The following is an 18,598-nucleotide window of genomic DNA, read 5'->3' as shown; positions in this document are numbered from 1 at the left end:
AAATGCATCATTGTTAGAGCCAGACCTACTGCGGTAGGAGCTGCTGCTTTACAGAAAGCAACAGCTATAAAGTTTGGGATCCTACAGGGTTTTGAACGCATTAGGGATGCGATCCCAACACAAAATGAGGTGCCAAGATAACATAAAAGAAAATTTAATTAAGCCAGTATTGATGCTGAATGTTGTTACCCTAACGGAAAAGAACTTCCCTGCAACATTAACGATTTGCTTATAGTATTTACAATTTTTGAATGACGAGGGCACATTTTGAAAACGTAGCGATGCCCCTCAAAGGTACGTAATTCCCATCTTGCCCAGCGCTTCTCTGGGGCCACCACCAAAGGCCGAACACATTATCCCTAACATAACTCAAAACGATGTGCTTTGAGACCAGTCCTGCCCCGGTTTCCCTTTGAGAAGTCCCACAGCCCAGGCTACCAGGAGCACACGTGCAGCAAAAGCTTGTGTTTTGGAACAGCGCATGCATGGTTCATACCTGCACCCCACATCTGCCCTGGGATGTGGTTTGCAAGAAAATTCCTGGTTCCTTCAGTAACGCTAGTCCCCAGCCCTACTTCCCATACTGCATCGCAGCTGACAGAGAACACACACACACACACGTGCGCGCACCAGGACGCATAGATCCCCACATTCCACCTGACAGGATCCTTGCCGTGAGTTTCTTAGCTGGGCACAGCCACGCAAACAAATCCCCAACTTATTCAGACCAAGAACTCTACAGGAGCAGGACCATCTACTATTTATTGCATACACAGCATCCAGCGTAGCGAAGCCCTGCCTGCCTACCTGCTGATACAACGCATACTGCTGATGGGACATTTATGGTAAATCTATGGGCAGCAATCCTACATACAGAAACCAAGGGCTGATTTGCAGAACCGGTTTTATTTTATCTTACCCAACTTAACAATCCACAGCTGTACAAAACCTTGCAGTTTATAACTGTGAGACAAAAAGAACGCATTTAAATCTGATGTATCCATATTTAAATATATAAATATATTTAATATAAAAAAAGAGCCACAGTTACTTTCCTGTATGATCTGGGGAAGCTAAATCATTCAAGCTTTGCTTCTGTGTGATTTTTAATTTGCCACCAGAAACCTCAGAGTAGCTGCAATTTCAGTCTGGGAATTCACATTATTGAGTGTGTGAATGCGCGTGTGTGAGTATTGAGAAGATACTCGCCAGCTGAAACATGTACGCTTCTGCAACAGTTTCATTTAAAAGTAATCTTTTCATTATCCAATTTGTTCTGAGCGTCATGCATTAAAATACTACACCTTCAAGTAGACTGACAATATATATTTAACTTTCATTAAAAATTAAAGAATTTTCAGACAGTCGTTGCAATATTTAATTACAGTTTGATGATTTGAAAGTTACTTGAGAAGCCTCTATATAATTCACTGTTGTAAAATATAAATGATATATTCAACATTTGGGTGAGCTTCTGTCATGTGTTGTACTTTGCTTCCTAATAAGCATTCAGTAACCGAAGCTATCCCAACTTTGAAATAATTTCACTTTCAAAAAGAAAGAATTAAAAAAGAAGAGGAGGGAGAAAGTAGCCCCCGGCCCCCCAAAAAATTCAGAGCAGCACATGCCACAGTTTTGACATGACAATGCCCTATTTTTCATAAGCAATTATCGTCATGCCTAAAGAAATTAGATGCATGAAATTAATACGTAAGCAAACATGTTTGTATCTAAAACAGCCTTTCGCTCCCTGTTTTCTAATCTAAGTTCAGGCAGCTTTTGTTCTTAAACCCTCACTCCTCAGCTCCACTGCACTTTCCCCAAAATCTGTAATTTGCACTAACTTTGTTTTTGTAAGACTTCCTGAAATCAGACAGACTTTTTTTTGCCTTCTTCATTGTGAACGTGCTTTAAAGCTACACGGTAGGTTTTACAAATAAACTGTATCTCGGGGTTTTTTTCCCCCCTTTCTCTCCAAAGACCCTCTGATGACTTGATAATAATGAGAGACCAAGAGGTCAAACAGTGCCTTAGGATGAACTCTTCATATGCAAGATGCCTTTGTTAAGAAAATTATTTTGAATCCGCTGCTCTACATGAGTTCAAGGCTCTGTTTTCAACAGGATTATGAGCAGAGGCTTCTGCATTTCCGTAACGATAGGAAAGCTATTTAAAGATAATATTTATTGATAGGGTCTCTCATACGGTCCACAGTGAAACACATAAGCTCCAAAAGGACTAAAAAGATCTCATGCATCAGGAAGACTTTGTTACTTTTAACACAAACTAACCAGTTTGTCCCTGAAAAACAGGGAATGGCAGCAAGCTTTCCAAGATTTGTTATGAAGAAGGGTATGTTGCTCCTGTTTTAATTCCTACAAAGACCGGGTTCTATTTGGAAGCGTGTAGTTTTGCAGAGTTCAGATACATAGTGGATTGTCTAGTAAAATTCATCCAAGTAGTTCCTTTTTTCTTTTTTTTTTTTTTTCTTTTTTTTTTCTGTTGAAAGACAATCTTCAATAGCAGGAAAAGATGTTTTGGGACCATCAAAGAGAGTTTTCTAAAACAAACTCAGCCCTTAGAGCTTTATGTTTTGCTGTAGACAAGAAACCCAAATACAAGCCAAGAGTTTTTTTCCCTACAGACAACATACAGGGACTGACTTTTCCTATCGTATAAAAAAAAAAAAAAAGCTTAATGTTTTTCCTAAATAAAATTTCAGCTTTTTCTTTAACAAGCAAAACAGATTAGGAGTGGGAAAACATATCTGAAAGATAGAAAGGCTTAACAACGATCCCAACTATTTAAAAGAAACGTATTATGAAAGTAAAACATTCTGCCAGGAGCAGAAGCAGCAGCTAGAGTAACCAATTTTTAAAAAAGAGAGAGAAGGGGGTTGTTGAGCTAGTGCCCTTGTACAGATGCTGCTTTCCTACAGGAACGTATATTTTACAGGTAGGCACGCACGTTACCGCTCCGTGTGGGAAGCTCAGAGCAGGCTGAAAGCGAGGGTGAAGGCGCTGGGACCTGCCGCCCAACAGCCCTGCTCCGCGCCCCGGGGCAGCTCCCGCACCCCACCGGGCCCCGACCCGGTCGGGCCGCCCGGAGCCCCGGGACCGGCGGCGGCGAGCGCCGGAGGGACGCGGGGAGCGCCGCAGCCGCTGCCGGCGCTCGGTGGGCGGCGGGAGGCCGGAGGTTAATTCGCATTAATTAAGCGGCGCAGCCCGCCCCAGCCCGGCCGGAGGGTCGCCTGCGTGTTTCGGAGCTCCCAAGCGCGGCGGCAGGCGGGGTCCCGCGGGGACCCTCCGCGCAGCCCCGACGCCGGGGTCGGTCCCCGCGGCTCGGCCCTGCAGCCCCCGGCGCTGCGCGGAGCGGGGATCGCGGCCGTGCCCCGCGGGAGGCGGCAGCCCGTGCCCCGCCGGGGCCGAGCCGCTCCGCTGCAGCGGCGGGGGCGGGTTTCGCCTCCCCGGGCCGCCCCGCCGCGCTCCCGGGGGCCGCCCCGACGGCTGCCACCCCCAGCACACACACCCCCCGCCTCCTCCGCGGGCGTCCCGCAGCACCTACCTGCTTGGTCATCGAGTCGATCAGTCGGACGTAGAAATCCTGCTCCGTCCTGATCCCTGAAACAAGGCAGAGGTGTGAGGAGCGGGGCCGGCCGGAGGCAGCCGGGGCTCGCCCGAGGGCTCGGGCCCGCCGGGGCTCCCGCCCGTGTCCCCGCAGCCCCGGCCGCGGTGCACCCAAGCACCGAGCGCAGGGATGCGCGGAGCGGAGAGGAGCCGGGGCAGCGGCTCCGCGGCCTCTGGTGGGCTTTGCAGCCGAGGAGGCGGCGGGAGGGCAGCCAGCGGGGGGTGGTGGGGCTGACACCGGGGGCTCCCAGCCCTTACCATTGCTGTAGAGCAGCTGCAGGCGGTAGTGGATCCCGTTGTTGGTCTTTTCGCTGTTGGCTTCCTGAAGTCAAAGAGGACACGGGAGGCCGGAGGTAAAAGGGGAAAGAAAAAAAAATCTCATATGAAGCTTCTCCATCATTCGCACATCGGATGCCCCCGGCTCTGGACGGGGCAGCTCTCAGCCCTCTCCCCTGCCCCGGACATAGCGAGGGATGAGGGGACACCCCCTCCCCGGCTGCCCTCCGAGACAGAGGGACAGTAAGGCGCCCGGGAGGCGGCGGTGGCTCCCGGGACGAGCCGGTGCCGCGGCCCCGGGGGAGCGGAGCGGGGAGGGCCCGGGAGAGGCGGCCGAGCCCCCGCGGGGCGCCAGGCTACTCACCTTCTCCTTCTCCACGAAGCCCACGAAGGCGGTGCGCTCGATCTCCACGGGCTGCCCCTGCCGGTCGTACAGAGCCAGGACGAAGTGGAAAAAGTTGGACTTCCTCAGGTTGGAGGGAGGCTGCTTCTCGAAGTGAGCCCGGGCCAGACCCACTCCGCTGGGACCAGAAAGACTCGGGTTAGCGGCAGCCCCGACGACGCGGCCTCACGCCACCCCCCCCCACCCCCCCAGCCGGCTCCCGGGCCCGTGCCTTCCCCGCCGGGACCCGGCTGGGCTCCCCCCGGGGCTAAGCATCCCCCCACGCCCCCCGAGGCTCTTCCCTCCGGGCAAGGGGAAAGGCGGTTCACGCCGAAACCCCGCGGAGCCGGGAGCGCGGCACAGCCCCGACCCCAGCCCGCCCCAGGGCCAGCCCGAAGTGCCAAGAGCCCCCCCCCGCCCCCCCCCGCCCCGGCACCCACCAACCCTCCCCGGGGGCCGTGCCCGCTCGCAGCCGGCCCTGCATAGCGGAGGGGCCGCGCTCAGCCCCGCCGGCGCGTTGCCCCGCGGAGCGGCATCGGTCCTGCCACTTCTCAAAGTCGGCTCGGAGCTGTCACCCCAGCGCCCATGTGCCTTATCTTTCAGTTTCAGTCCTGCGAGCCTTGCCTCCCCTCGCACGGGTGGTGGGTAAACACCGCGACGGCAGCCGAGGAGACAACTTGAAATATTTCAGGGTTGTCCCTGCAGAAACTTTCCCTTCCTTAGAGGGCTCCAAAGGGAGGGTGCGGGGCGAGGTGGGGGACACCGGGGGATGTCAACATTAAACTGATGCCGGCTCCAGGCTGCGAATCCGGCATCAGGGTTTGGGGTTTTGGTTTAGGGTTGGTTCTTTTTTTTTTTTTCTTTTTTTTTTTTTTTTTTTTTGTCCTGTAGGGAAGAGGATGGGGAGAAGGAGAAATAAGAGGGAAATCGAGGCTGGGCGCAGCTTCGCCAAATCCACCTCCCGTTTGAAGGGATTTCTTTTTTAAAAAATCTAAGATAAGTGGCAGTGGTTTTGAAAATGGGCTTCGAATTAAATTCCTCCTCGAGAAAGCTTTGCAAAACTCCCTGCTTATCGGAGGAGAAGGAGGGAGGCTGCTGATTCTGACAGGGATAAGAAAGCGAGGTAGAGAAATATATTTTGGATACATCCGTGCACAACTCACTGCTTATCGGAGGAGGAGAGTGTCATTTGGAGATCTTAAGACAAAATCAGCAGCAAACATAGTTTTGCAAACTCCTTCCTCCACGCGAACACGACGGGCTAGAGAGATTAAAACCCACCTATTCCTACCTAGTGAAACTCGCCGCTTCCTTTATTATTATTATTATTATTATTTAATAAAAAGTCATTCCTACGGGACAGGAGGGGTAGGTATTTAACTGGCGACATCTGCGCGAAACTCACTGCCGTTAGCAGAGCTCCAGAGCCGGCTTTTTGTTGGCGCGGGGGGAAAGGCGCTGCCCGCGGGGAGCTGCGCTGCAGGCGGCTGCGCCCCGGAGCGCGGAGCGGGGCGCGGGCGCGGAGCCTGCCTACCTCTGAGCGGCCGTGCTGGCGTCCAGGACGCCGGCTCCCTGCATCCACGTCCGCACCGCGTTCATCCCCGCGCCGAGGGGCTCTTCCTTCATGCTGCTCCCACTCCGCTGGATGCTTTCCTGAATCCCAAACATGAATCAGAAACAACAGCGCAAATCTTCCTTCTTTACTCAAAAAAAAAAAAAAAAAAAAGTGATGAAATCGCCAGGCGGACTGTTATATATGGGGTTTTTCTCTCTTTCTCTCTTTTTTTCTCTTTCTGCAGCTGATGTCTGGAATCAAAGCAAGTCAGAGAAAGCAAACACAGGCACGCACATTAAAAAAAAAAAAAATCCAGAGGCAATCAGAGCCCGGTTTTGTTGCTGCTGTTTGCTGCGTGTGCAGTTTGTTTGGGTGCTTGGAGGGGCTGGCGGGGTGCTGGGGGCTGGTTGCAGCGCTCGCAAGCCGGAGGAGTACTTGAAGTCCCTTTTGTATGAAGACACCCCTCGGATGGCAGCAGGAAAAAAAAAAAAAAGAAAAAGAAAAAAAAGAAAAAAATCTCAGATGGCAGTTTAAGAAACAATAGGACGAACGGGAGCTGCGGCAGGCTCTGCTACATCAAGTGTCATTTTCCAGTGACAAGAGAGGCAAGTTCCCCCCCCCCCCTTTTCCCCCTCTCTCCTTTCTTTCTTTCTTTTCTCCCTCTTTCTTCTCTCCTCTCCCAGCCGAAGCGCTCTCTCCTCCCTCCTTCAGCCGCGCAGGAAGCGAGTTGCCGGAGCCGGGCGCACGCCGGGAAGGGAGCGAGAGGGGCGCACCCGCGGCGGCGGCGCGGACGGACGGCCGGAGGGAGACCCTGGGGCTCCCAGTGCCCCCTCCCTCTCCCGCAGCGCCGGGGCGGACTCGCCGTCTCTCCCTATGGGAGCCACTTTGACTGTCCCCGCCGCCGAACACGAGCCCCGCAGCCCCGGCGGGCGGGGGGCGGGGCCGCCGCCGCCACGCCCCCTCATTTGCATCGCGTCACCGCTCCCCCCCCGCCGCGCCGCCGCCAATGGCCGCCCGCGAGTCGCCGCCGCGGGGGCGAGGCCACGCCCCCGTCGTTAGCATAGCCCCGCCCCGTCGCCCCGGTCGGCCCGGGGGAAAGTTGCCCCGACCCCCCCCCCGGGTGGGGGGGGCATTAATACAAACGCGATCGCGCCTTTGTTCAGCAGCGAGGCGGCGGCGCTGCCCACCGGGCCGCCCCCGAGCCAGGTACCTGCGGGGGGATAACCGGGGGAGGGGGCGGCACGGACACCCTCCGGAGGGGCACCCTGCTCCCCGCCCGGGCCGGCTCCCGGCAGCAGGCCGCCGCGCTCCTCGCTCCGGCGCAGCCGGCGGGGACAAGCGGCAGCGCGTAACGGCCGGGGTGGCCGTGCCCTGCCCTCTCCCCCGGGGCCGCCACGGCCGGTCCCTCACCCGCGCCAGGCTGCCGACCCCCGAGCTCCACTGCCCGCAGGCGGGGCTGCCCCCGCCCCTGCTCCGGGAGCGCCCCTCCGGCGGTACCCCCCAGCGGGGTTATCCCCAGCGCAAACACCGCTGGAAACACGCGTGGGGCCAGACCCGCCCCGGGTCCCGAAAAGTTCCCCACTGCAGTTCCCCAGATCCCCGCTGCACCCCTCCGGCCGCCCCGGCTCCTGCCCCGCTCCCGGGCAGCGGCGCACACCATTTCCGAGCAGGACAGTTCACGGAGAGAAGTCCGGTTATTTTCCCCTAGGAAGTCCGATTTTTTTTTTTCCAGGCAAACTAATAATAATAATAATAAAACCAATTCCTGCTCTCACTGGGGAAGCGCTGGGCGGGTTGCGCGGCGGCGGAGCGGCGGCAGTGCCCACCGCCCTCCCGGACCTGCCGCTCGTCCGCCTCCCGCAGCAGCCTCCATCCTTCCCCCCGCAACTCGCCCCGCTGCCCGTGCCTCGGCCACCGCCTCCCCACGGGCTCTGGCCGCGGAAGGGAGCTCGCCGCCCCGGCGGCGTGGGTTATGCCTCCCCAAATACAGGCTTGCGCGGCGTTTGCGCGTAAAGTGAAACAAAACCCGCTGCATCCCGGCAAGTCGGGCTGCTCGCCCTCCCCAGGGCGATGTCACACCGCGGGGGCTCAAGGGGGAGCCCCCGACCCCACTTGAGGGAGGGGAACCTCTGAAGTGTCTGGGTTATCTCTGAATTGCTCCCGTGTCTCGTGTCGTGTCCCGTCCCCCCACACACACCGCCCCGTCCCGAGGTGCGGAAGATGCTGCCCCGGGCGCGGCGGGGGGACGCTGGGACGGGCGGCTGCTGCCCGCCCCCTCCAGGGGCTGCGCAGGGCCCCGCGGGGGGGCAGCGGAGCCCACCGGGCCGGGCCGACCCCACAGACGACCCATCGGGAGCACAGCTAAGGGCTCCGACCCGGCCCGGAGAACAGACAGCTCATGTACAACACGCTATAAGCACCGGTATGCAGCTCCATAGGCACCCTCAAGCAGTCTGACAACTCCATAGGACCCTTTTCCAGCCACCTGTACATCACTTGGTATGCAGCAGCCATGAAAGCACACCGCTAACCCTCGGCCAGAGAGCTCTGCCTCCACTGCGGGCACGGAGCCCGCTGCCAGCACCTCGCTGGCAACGAGAAACCGTGCCCGATCCTTGGCTTTACGCGAGTCCACACACAAAACACCCGCAGCCAAAGTACGCTGTGTTCTCGCCTAGGAACCGTTACAGACAGCAAGATTTCACATTCCCTGCAGATGATGTTTGAATCTTCACATAATGCTACTGTGTCATATCTCGGGGACATGTGGAGGAACACAGCCATACAACCATACATGAACATTTACGCCATAGGCATTGCATAGGAGTACTTTGGCCCCTGCAGTGCTCCGGCTTATTGGTCTTCTTCAGGCTGCTGCTGTATCACTTGTATCGTATCCAGCCTAAATGCCTCCATGGTGAGATACGTTTTGCAATTAAAAGCTATCTGCACCTGCACCGATTGCTCCTTTCCCAGGGCAGGGATCTGCCCAAGGAGGAATAATGCATTTGAATCAATATACCGAGCAGTTGGCAGATTTTGCCCTTCAAATCTGTTCAGGGGATCAGGGGACCGTTTCCATACCTCTTCCCGGATGCTGAAGGGAACAGCATCCCAGGAACAGTGTGAGGGCACCTCCACTGGGCAGGGACAGCCAGCCAGGATGGTAAAAGTGGCAAGTTCTCCACTACTTCCCTCCTTGTACACACCCCCCTCTGTGCCCAACACGCAGGCAAGCCCCTGGAGGCCCCCGCTGAGGGCCGGGGGAGATGCCATGCCCCACCCTGGGGCTTACGGGTAGTCTCAAAGTCACTAACTAATTGCTGCAAGGATGAAAGAGTTAAACACTGGCTCGACCCCCACAAGGAGGAGTGTGAAAGAAAAGCAGAGCTGAAACAAGGAGAGGGTGAGAAAGTCAGGACTCCGGAAAAAAAGTGAAAAAAAAAAAAAAAAAAGAATATAAAAAGAAAATAAAAAAGACCAAAAGAGCTGGCAGCAGGTGAGGAGACTTCTGTGCTCCATCCACCCTGCAGAGGCCAACTGTAGCATACCAGGGCTTTTATTTTAAAGAATTCCCAGTTGCCTTTAGCACTCACTTTCACCACACCGCCTGGGTCTGGTCTCTGGACCATCGCCACTGTACTCCACTGACTGCAGCAGAGCCGCTCCTGCACGGTACCGCCGTCATGCCAGCTATGAAGCCAGAGCATATCCATGTGGAAAGCTGGGTTTGTCCTTCCCTCAGCATGGCAAACTGAGCTGGAGGACACTCCGCAGCCTGCCACGGGGGAGTCCTTGGTGGGCTAGCGGGGACTCTGCGCTTAACTGTTTTGCTGCAGAAAGAAACTCAGGCACGTTGCAGCGAGGCTTCCCTGCAAGCCCAAGTTAAACGCTCTCGATGTACAATGCAGAATAAAACACACACAGACTTGCAGGCTGCGATTTGCTGCCAGAGGTGAGCAAATGCTTTGCTCCCAAAGCGACTGAGAGCCACGTGGTTGAGTCGTGGGTTTTACCCCAGCGACACAAACCCATAAGCTGCATCTTCACACTGCGGGCAGAAGCAGCTTACAAGCAGGACCAGGTCATGGTCACAGTGTCCCGGTCATGACAGATAGCAGGGACAAGGCAATGTTGGGACCCAAATGCCCATGGAAGGGAAAGGAGAAGGAAAGGGCTGGCCCTGGCTTACTTGTCCAATATAGGAGGAAACAGGGCTCCTGGGGAACAGCTGGTTTTGGGGCCTTTAAAGAAGGGGGCCACAGAAAGAGGCTCCACTCTGGCTGGAGGACAAACACCCCTATGAGGCTGGAGACAGAAGTCCCAGAGCACAGGAGTCTCCTGCATGGGGAAAGGCTTCTCCCCCGCCCTGACACAGTTTCCAAGTGGGCCCAAGGCCCCTCTTGCCTCTGACCTGGAGTTTATCCAGGGCAACTCCCTCCTCCTGCCTCCAGTCCCCACTCCCTCTGCTCCAGGGCTCCTGGCACAGGGGGGGGCCATCAGGCCCTGCTTCCCTCTGCCCAGACCCCAAGGGAGGGAAGAAGTGGTTGGAAATGGGAATTTCTGAGAGAAAAGCCTTCTGCTCCATCCTCCCTGACCTTTGCAGCTGGATGAGGCACCCCAAAGGGACTGTGCTCCTTCCTGCTCTTCTCAGGAGGAGATGACGAATGGACCCGTGCCGATGGGAGGAAAGGGAAAAGCAGCCTCTCCTCTCAAGGTGGGACTGAAAGCAGAGCACTCGGGGTCTGAGCACGTACCTGCACTTTCTGCTGATGCAGAGGTGGAAGGGACTTGAGGCTTTGGGAACAGCTCACTTGTATCCTCCCCAGCAAAGATGCTTTTCCTGAGTGTTTTCCTTAAGGCCAAAGGACTCCTGTTTCTGTCCAAAGTCTTCGCGTTAACAGCTAAATCCAGTGCCTGCCCTGGCAGGTGATGACACTGTTCAGCTACTTGAGGTGTTTTATTCCTCCTACTTGGCTTGCTCCTAGGGAGAAAGAGAAGAAAAAGGCTTAAATGACCGAGGGTTGGGATATGATGCTCTGCCTGCCCTGCTCAGGAGGAAGGACCCTGGGTGCCTCTGGGACCAGGCAGGGGGTCTGTCCATAGCACAATGAGAAAAAAAAACAACTTTTACCCAAGCTGCCACGAAGAAGCAGTGGCAACCCAGAGGCAAAGGTTTCATCCAGGAGCTTTCCTCCTCCCGCCTCCCTGCCTTGGGGATTGGGGGCCCTCGGGTCTCCCCACCACCCCCCCGGGATGGGGCAAGGGGCTCTCCCCCCGGGCCAGAGGGAGGCCGCCGGCGCTGGGGCAGGGTTAATTCCTGCGGGTGGGAAGCAGCGGGTCATCGAGGGAAGCGTGTGCCCGCCTGCAAGGGGCCGGGGGCAAGGGGGGACCCACCTGCGGGGGGCGGGGGAGGGTGCAGAACCCCAGGGCAGGGGGCTGCCAGGCGGCAGCGAGAGTCCGGCAGAGCAGACCCTCTCCCAGGCACTCATAGGAAGGAAAAGGACGGGACGGTGGGATACGGCCCCCCCTCTCCTCGAGCACAGCCCCCCCATCACCGCCCGGGGCGGGAGCCCGCCCCCGGCACCCGCGGGAGTGAGGGGCGAGCAGAGCTGCGGAGTTACGTCGAGGGAGCCCCGCACGGGGCTGCGGAGAGCGGAGGGCACCCCACCTCCGCTCCCACGGGCCGGGGCTGGGGGGCCCAGAGGTCAGCCCCCCCCGGCGCCCCCCCGTCCAGCGGCGGAGCCCCCGCGCCCCCAGTGCCGCCGCGGGGGAGGGGGCGGTGCCGGGGGCCGCCGCGCCGCGTGGCTACGGCGCCACCTGGCGGCCACGCGGGGGAACGCTCCCGCCGGCACCGCGGCTGCGGGCACACGCAGCGGGGAGCGGCTGGGGGGGGGGGGGAGGTACGGGGGGAGAGCGCGGCCCCGCAGCCCCCCCCGGCACCCTGGCGCCCGTCTGTCCCACGGGGATCCCGGGGCACCCGCGCCTGATAGCGAATCTAACCCTGAGCGTAGACGGCGCAGAGCGGGGTTACCTGCCTGGGCCTGGGGGTCGGGGGGCTGCGGGCCACCCCGAGGGCGCGGAAGGCTCGCCCAGCCTGGGGTCCTGTCCTCCGTGGGCACGGGCACGGCCCCCAGCCCAGCCGCGAGGCCAGCCGTCCGAGCCGTGCTGCCGTCCGGGGGACAGCCGGCTGCAGGTGCCGCGGGACGGCAGCGCTGCCCAGACCCGACGGCGCCGTCCCCGGAACCCCCCAGCCCGAAACGCACCTTGGGACCCTCCCGGTAGCCCTGCTCATGCCAAAAGGGCAAGCTGGCCCTACACAGGGCTAGCACCCTCCGCTTTCACTGCTAAGAGCAGAGGAAACCTGTTTCTTTAGCCTATCAATGGAAATCGCGCTCTGCTCGAGCCAGCTGCAGATTGCCATTCCCTACAGTACTCACACAAGCTTGCAATGCGTTTAAAGCTACCTTGTATTTATGTGCTTATTCTGGCAGCCACTGGACAGATTATGGTTATTTTATCACACAAAATCTTGCTATGATTTTTACGTTGTTGGCGCAGCAAAGCATGTAAACATATAATCAACCACTATCAGCTTCAGGGAGGTGGAAGTACATGTCCCTCGTTTAGGAGGGGAGAACCCCAGAAGCATGGGCTCCGTCCCTCTGAGGGGATGGGTTTAACCATGTTACACGGAATGGATTTAAATATCTACTAAAGTTGTTACACGCTTTGCTGAATCAAGACTGAATACTATCACAAGTATTTTAAGTGGCTCAGGAATCTGTCTCCTTCTACACACTTACATAAACTCTGAGGATTTTGCATCTTGGCATTTTGACTTTAAAGGTTCACAAGCTCTTTTGAAGGGTGTACTCCAAAATCTCCGGCTTTCCCTTCAAACAGGGGAGGGATAAGAGAGACACAACCTGCTGGCTTGGCAAGTACCGAGCGCGGTCTAGGACCTGATTGCTCAGGATCTGGCTGCATTTTTTGTGCTGACCGTTTTGAAACCCGTTTTCCCTGCCATTCGTATTAACATCAGAAGGTCTTAGGTTTTCAGCAGAAACAGAACTGAGTTCATCATCTGGGCTCAGACATCTTGCCTGGAGCCAGAGGCATACCTTTGTCCAGCGAGTTTTTGCCAGAACACAGCACAGAAGTGCTTTGGTTGCAATGAACTTTAAGATACAAAGGGATACTCGCCTTTAGGTGGGCTTTGCGGAGCTTCAGACAACTGAAAGTTCAACTCCCTGCCTTGCATGATCCAGAGCAGGGCATTTCTTTGGTTTTACCTAGGTTTGGTCTAGGATCTGTGTGGTTTGAGGCAGACCGCAGACATCCACCTGGACTTCCCACATCCCTTCCTCAAAAATATTCAACCTGTGTGAAAAAGTAATAAAAGTTCTGGTAAAGAGACGACCAGACAGTGCCTGTTACAGGGGAAGGAATTGCCACATTCATTAGGAACTCTGGGTTACCCCGTGTTAGAAAGCCTGCTCCTGGTTTTAGGTCTGCATTTTAGCAGAGCTAAAGTGTGCCTAAATACTCGCCTGAATAGAATTTTTTTGCAAGTTGCTGTTCACTACCTAGCATTTGTGCAGAAAATAAGACAGCATAGTCCTTATTCAAGCACAACTCATGCTGGCTTGCATAGGAAAAGGGTAGCCTGCCTGAGCAGGCATCTGTGTGCGTTTGTTCCATATGCAGACCCATTCATTATGGATGATACACAAATGCTGCTCATGCTTCCCAAGCAGATTGTTATGGTAAGGCTCACATCCCACTGATCTCACTGCAGGGCTTAGGAAGCATTCAGAAGCCTCCCAAAATGCATTACAAACGATGTACGGAGAAATTACTTCCTCCAGCGCTGAAACAGAGTCATTGTCATGGTGTGATAAAGGAACTGTTAAACAGACGCAGAAACAGCACTGGAGCTGGATTCTAGCCAGGGTATTTCAAGCAACTTGTAAAAAGTTCACTGATTCTTTAATAACTCCACCTGGTTAGAGCAGGACCTCTGTTTTATGTGCCTTCCAGAAGATATGTTGCAAGAGAAGTGTGTCTTAGATGATATGAATCAAACCAGTTCCTCTAACATCATGTTGGTCTGGAATAGCTGTTGACCTGATGGAGTGTTAATGGGAACATTTATTTGTTTCTTTATCACTACAAAGATGTCATATATACTTACCCTGCTGCTGCCACTGTTCCCAAAGGGCTGTCAGCACAAGAGCCATTATAACATGACTGCCGGAGGTAATTTTTTTTTTCCCCCCTCACACATTATTTCTTCAAATGATTCTGTAAAGAGAGAAAGAACTTGGATACAAAAATTGCTAGTAAAAGAACAGTGCAGTGTGACGTGAGCCAAAGAAGCTTTTCTAAACCCCTGCCAGTCTCCGTTTTTATTGCTTATGGAGAACAACACGCACACAGCCTGGATCCGCCTTGGCACGGGGTGCATGGGCTGCACCTGGCACACTGAGGATGGGATTTGCCACCAGGACTCTCCAGCACTCTCCCAGTTCATGGAAACAAACTGGTGAAGTTGGTTGGCATGGCACTGTGGGACCATGCATGCAGGGGCTGCGTTCAGGTGATACACCCCATCTTTGTTTGTTTCCTATTTCTGGCTTATGTGAGAGCGTTCAGACTTTAACACAGTAAATAAAAATTAGGTAGAAATCCACTGTCTTTACCTGTGGAAAAGAAAAAAATCCCTCACATTTCATTTGTGTTATGCAATGACTTGACAGTTTAAGGAAATTGCTAATGGGACCTTTTACTGCTAGGTCACTAGTTCAAACTTGGCTCTGTCAGTAATGACCGAGAGTATCTGATGAATGTTTGATGACGTGAGATTAAAATATGGGTCTCAATCCATTTATCAGTAGAAAAAACCCTTCAACAACTTGAGCCCCTTAAAGCTAATCCTGATAGGAAAGCCTGCAAGGCTGGAGCGTGAACAAGCCCTCTGCAGCCCTACAGTGGGTCAAGGTCAGGATGGGGGCATGCAGATGGAAAAGCTTACAGCGGTGATGTCTGGGCAGAACCTTTCTGTGCATAAACAAATCACTACTTAATGCACTAAAATACTCCAGTAACAGTACAGTACGAGAGAGCCAGATCCGGTATTGTTCTCAAAGGGAAAATGATCCTGGCGTAGGGGGGGAAGATGCAAACATTAGGAAATCCAGGATCAAGAACTGGTTTATACTAAGTGCCAAAACTCAGAAATTCACAATTTTGCAGGCTGAAAAGTTCTATTTGCCTATCTCAATATTATAACACTACCGTAAAGATGAAACTCAAATATCAAGGTAACATGTAAGTAGTCAGTAAGTGTCCTTCCTTATTTTTTTTTCGAGATCAACAGGAAAAAAAAAAGTTATCGCCTAATTCAGTACTTTTGAAACTGTCCCTTGCTCTCAAGGAATGTAAAGCCTCGCTGGCAGAATTTGGCAGCTGCTGACAGGCAAAGACCAAGGGCTGTGTCTTGCTCAGACATCACCCGCCCCGGGAGCCCAGCCTGCCTCCCAACCCGCGCCAGGACCAGGTGCACATGCCAGGCGCTGTCTGCAGCACACGTGTGCAAGGGCCAGCTCAGCAACGTTTCCAGGACCTGCTCTGCACCCTCCTGAAGTCCCTCAGTGCTTCTCCTTCAGGACTCAACCTAGAGACCCAGGAAAATAGGGGGACCACAGAGGAAGGCAGGGGGGTGTCTGCCACGGCCGCATGCTCCCAAAATAAAGCGATGGGAAAGATTCGCATCCCTTGTAAACTCACCAAGTGCTTGCAGAGCATTTACCAGCCGTTTAGAGTAAAATTAAAAAAGCGTGAGGGCCATCTGGTGGGAGCAGGGAGGGGGTTTGACTTTACCTCATTGTTCTCTGCGTTTTTGCTGTGGGCTACATCCAGCTGCAGAGACTGCTGGCCAGATGCTGAGAAACTGGGGAGCGCTGGAGAGGCCGTGTGAGCATCACTTACCTCAGTAACGTGCCTTGCACCTCAAAACATCCTTTTTTAAGGGAATCACATCGATGATGAGTACGTCACTGTCAAAAAACGTGCTTCTGCCAAGTGCTCCTGCATAAGCCACAGAGGCAGCTGCTGGGGCCAGGGGCTGGTGCGCGGGGGTGCACTGTACCTGCAAAAACACGTGAGCACTGACTGCAGCACAAACACCTACCAGGGATGGAAAGGCTGGTGCTGCAGGCTGGGAAAGGCTCCTCCGCACCATTTACGGGGCTGGAGCAGGATTTGTTTTCCACCCAGTGAAGCACAGCACTCCCTGAAATCAGCAGCATTTACCTGACCGCTGCAGATCCCGAAGGACTGGGACTCAGCCTGCACCTCTGCCCACCATTTCAGCGGGTACCGTGCATGCTAGATGGGAGTGCTGGAGCGACAGATCCCAAAGCGCAGCCTGCAGACATCACCCCTACAAGCACGTTCTCTGACAAACGGGAACAGAGCTGACAGTTGACTTCATCAAGGTGTGATCTGCCCCTCCTGCTTGCGTTTGGGTTTGGTATCTGGCTATGAACATTTTATTCACCACACTTCACTAACATTTCTCACAGAAAACAAACTTACCACCTCAGAGGAATCCAGAGCTTTAACCACCTCCTGACGTCTTGCAAGGGAAAAAGTATCCATGATGCTGAGGAACGATGTGAACTGCTACCAGTAACGCTGCTCCTGCTCCACGTGTGCTGGTGCTCGCTTCGGGCACTGCGCAGCCTTCTCAGGCCACACGCTCTGCAAACAGCAAAGCCTGTGCTCCGCGCTGTGCCAGAACAGGGCTTCATGGATTAGTATCTGGGGTAGCCGCTTTTTGAACTCAATGCTCCTTCCAGGTGGAAAATTCAAAATTAAGGCCAAACAATTTTTTTGCATTATACCAGGAGTCTCAGACACGGTAGGAAGGTGCTGGACAAACAGCCGCTAGCCATGCAAAAGGCAGCAGGGCATCTGTATCGCACGAACAGCCAACACACCCACAGAAAACACCTTGCCATATAGGATGCGCCTGTTGAGCTCTGCAAGGTGCGCTCACCCAAATCACACCCAGCCGTTTCCCAACCACAGCTTCACAATGAGGTGAAACCCAGACTTGACCCTCCAACTACATCACTTGCTTCAACAGTCCCCAAGGCTTTGGAGTCGTTATGTATAGTGAATTATATTCTAATTTTAATATTTTCCCCCAGCCATACAACATTTTATACAGATGACCATTCCTGGGCGTCTTTACACATTCTGGGATTTGATCCATATTGATCCGCGCACACTTCTTCTAGGATCTTTTAAGGCTGCAGAAATGACAATTTCCACACTAGTTACAAAATAATTACCCATAATAATTTAATAATGAGCTTTCCCTTTAAATTATTAACATAGGTAGCCAAGAAAATTGTCAATTTTAACAAGTTTAAATTCAAATGATAAATGCCAGATCTGTGTTAAATGAGACCAGCAAATTAGCAATTAAAATATTTATGCAAGAAGGCAAAAGATACTGTATTCAAGGAGCCAGAGAGCAGTCTCCCATTGGAATATCTGACAATAGCCTCTGTTTGCATATCTCAGCTTTAAAACCCTCTGCAAAGGGAAGAGGAAAAAATATCTAAACCCATAATTGAAGCTGGACAGTGTTGCCTGGTGCCCAGTGGGATTTCTGCAGAATCCAAGCAATTCTCAGAATACCCTTGAGTTATGTTGAGCAGAAATCCTGACCCCAATCAAATTATTTCTGTCATATAAACTTTTGTCTCTGGGAAGCTCCAAAGAAAAAGATTGCTTCGTGTCACCTCACTGCTACGTTGCTGAGAACAGAGTCAACGATGCTGCCTGATTTTTAAGGAAGGGGGCAAAAACCATCCTTCAAGCTGAAAGGGAAATACTGGTGTTGGAGCAGATCTCTGACCCCCTGTAAGTTTAAATCCCATTTTTCCCAGCAAACTTCACAGACACGAACAATTAGCAGGGCATCAGCATCACAGGGAATATTCACCTGGGCACATATTCACCTGGGATTTAGTTGGTGAATTCAAACGTGGAATTTCTTTTGTTATTTTTTTTCCCCAGTAAAGCTCCCCAGGTACTATTTACACATGCAAAACCCCACCAGAAGGCAGCGGTGGTGCTGAGCCCGCTGGCTGCCCGCTCCCAGCAGCAGTGCCACTCTGCCCTGCCACAACCACTGCCCGCCAGCCCCCTGCCCCACTCCTCCTGGTTGTCACCCCCCTTGCCAACATCCCTCACCTCCCCCCCGCCCGCCCGGCTCCATCCATCCTCTTTGCCCTGGTCATCTCTGTCACTGATAAAGAGAGAAGGGAAACCCCTGGGAAGCAACCCCAGGCTTTTGGGAGGTTCGGAGTCCCATTGCACGGGGCTTAATCTCATCCAGATGTTCGTGCAGCGGTCCCAGCACCTTTAGGACGTGTGGTTAAGGGTCAGATCCCCAGGAGTGAGGCACAGGCTGAGTGCCAGTTTTCTGCCGAGGGAAAAGTTTGATCCCACAGTCTGATAGAAAGCAACATCAGAGGAGCATGAACCGACCCCCCGGCCTGCACCCACAAAAGCTCAGCACAAACAGATGCAGAGGCCGCTCGTGGCCGAACCCAGAGGGGACAGCTCAGGAGCCATCAGCGCCCAGAGCGACCCAGTTAAAAAACTCCACGAGGGCAAGACTCGTATTTTGTGTCGAGAACAAGCCTGGGGCAGGATTGTGGCAAGATTGCAGCAGCC

General features: G+C 54.2%; 1 protein-coding gene across 9 annotated transcripts in view; it reads right to left on the bottom strand.

Annotated features, from left to right (window-relative positions):
* Positions 1–6,785, bottom strand: part of EBF1 (EBF transcription factor 1) — a 283,091-nt gene extending 276,306 nt beyond the window's left edge. For 4 of the 9 annotated variants that reach the window (XM_055717825.1, XM_055717826.1, XM_055717827.1 and 1 more), the window contains exons 1-4: positions 5,819–6,785; positions 4,267–4,423; positions 3,885–3,948; positions 3,565–3,620 (exon numbers count right to left, since the gene is read on the bottom strand). In XM_055717825.1, the coding sequence (XP_055573800.1) occupies positions 3,565–3,620; positions 3,885–3,948; positions 4,267–4,423; positions 5,819–5,952 (411 nt within the window). In that variant the 5' untranslated portion in view covers positions 5,953–6,785. Of the gene's footprint in view, positions 1–3,564; positions 3,621–3,884; positions 3,949–4,266; positions 4,424–4,724; positions 5,137–5,818 lie in introns of those variants that run through there. The other 5 variants (XM_055717830.1, XM_055717831.1, XM_055717832.1 and 2 more) reach the window with 2 other exon arrangements.
* Positions 6,786–18,598: the final 11,813 nt, after the last annotated feature.

The sequence above is a fragment of the Falco cherrug genome, chromosome 8 (genome assembly GCF_023634085.1).
Source record: "Falco cherrug isolate bFalChe1 chromosome 8, bFalChe1.pri, whole genome shotgun sequence".
NCBI lineage: Eukaryota > Metazoa > Chordata > Aves > Falconiformes > Falconidae > Falco > Falco cherrug.
The sequence above is the reverse complement of the archived record's forward strand: the minus strand, read 5'-3'. Positions and strand labels throughout refer to the sequence as shown.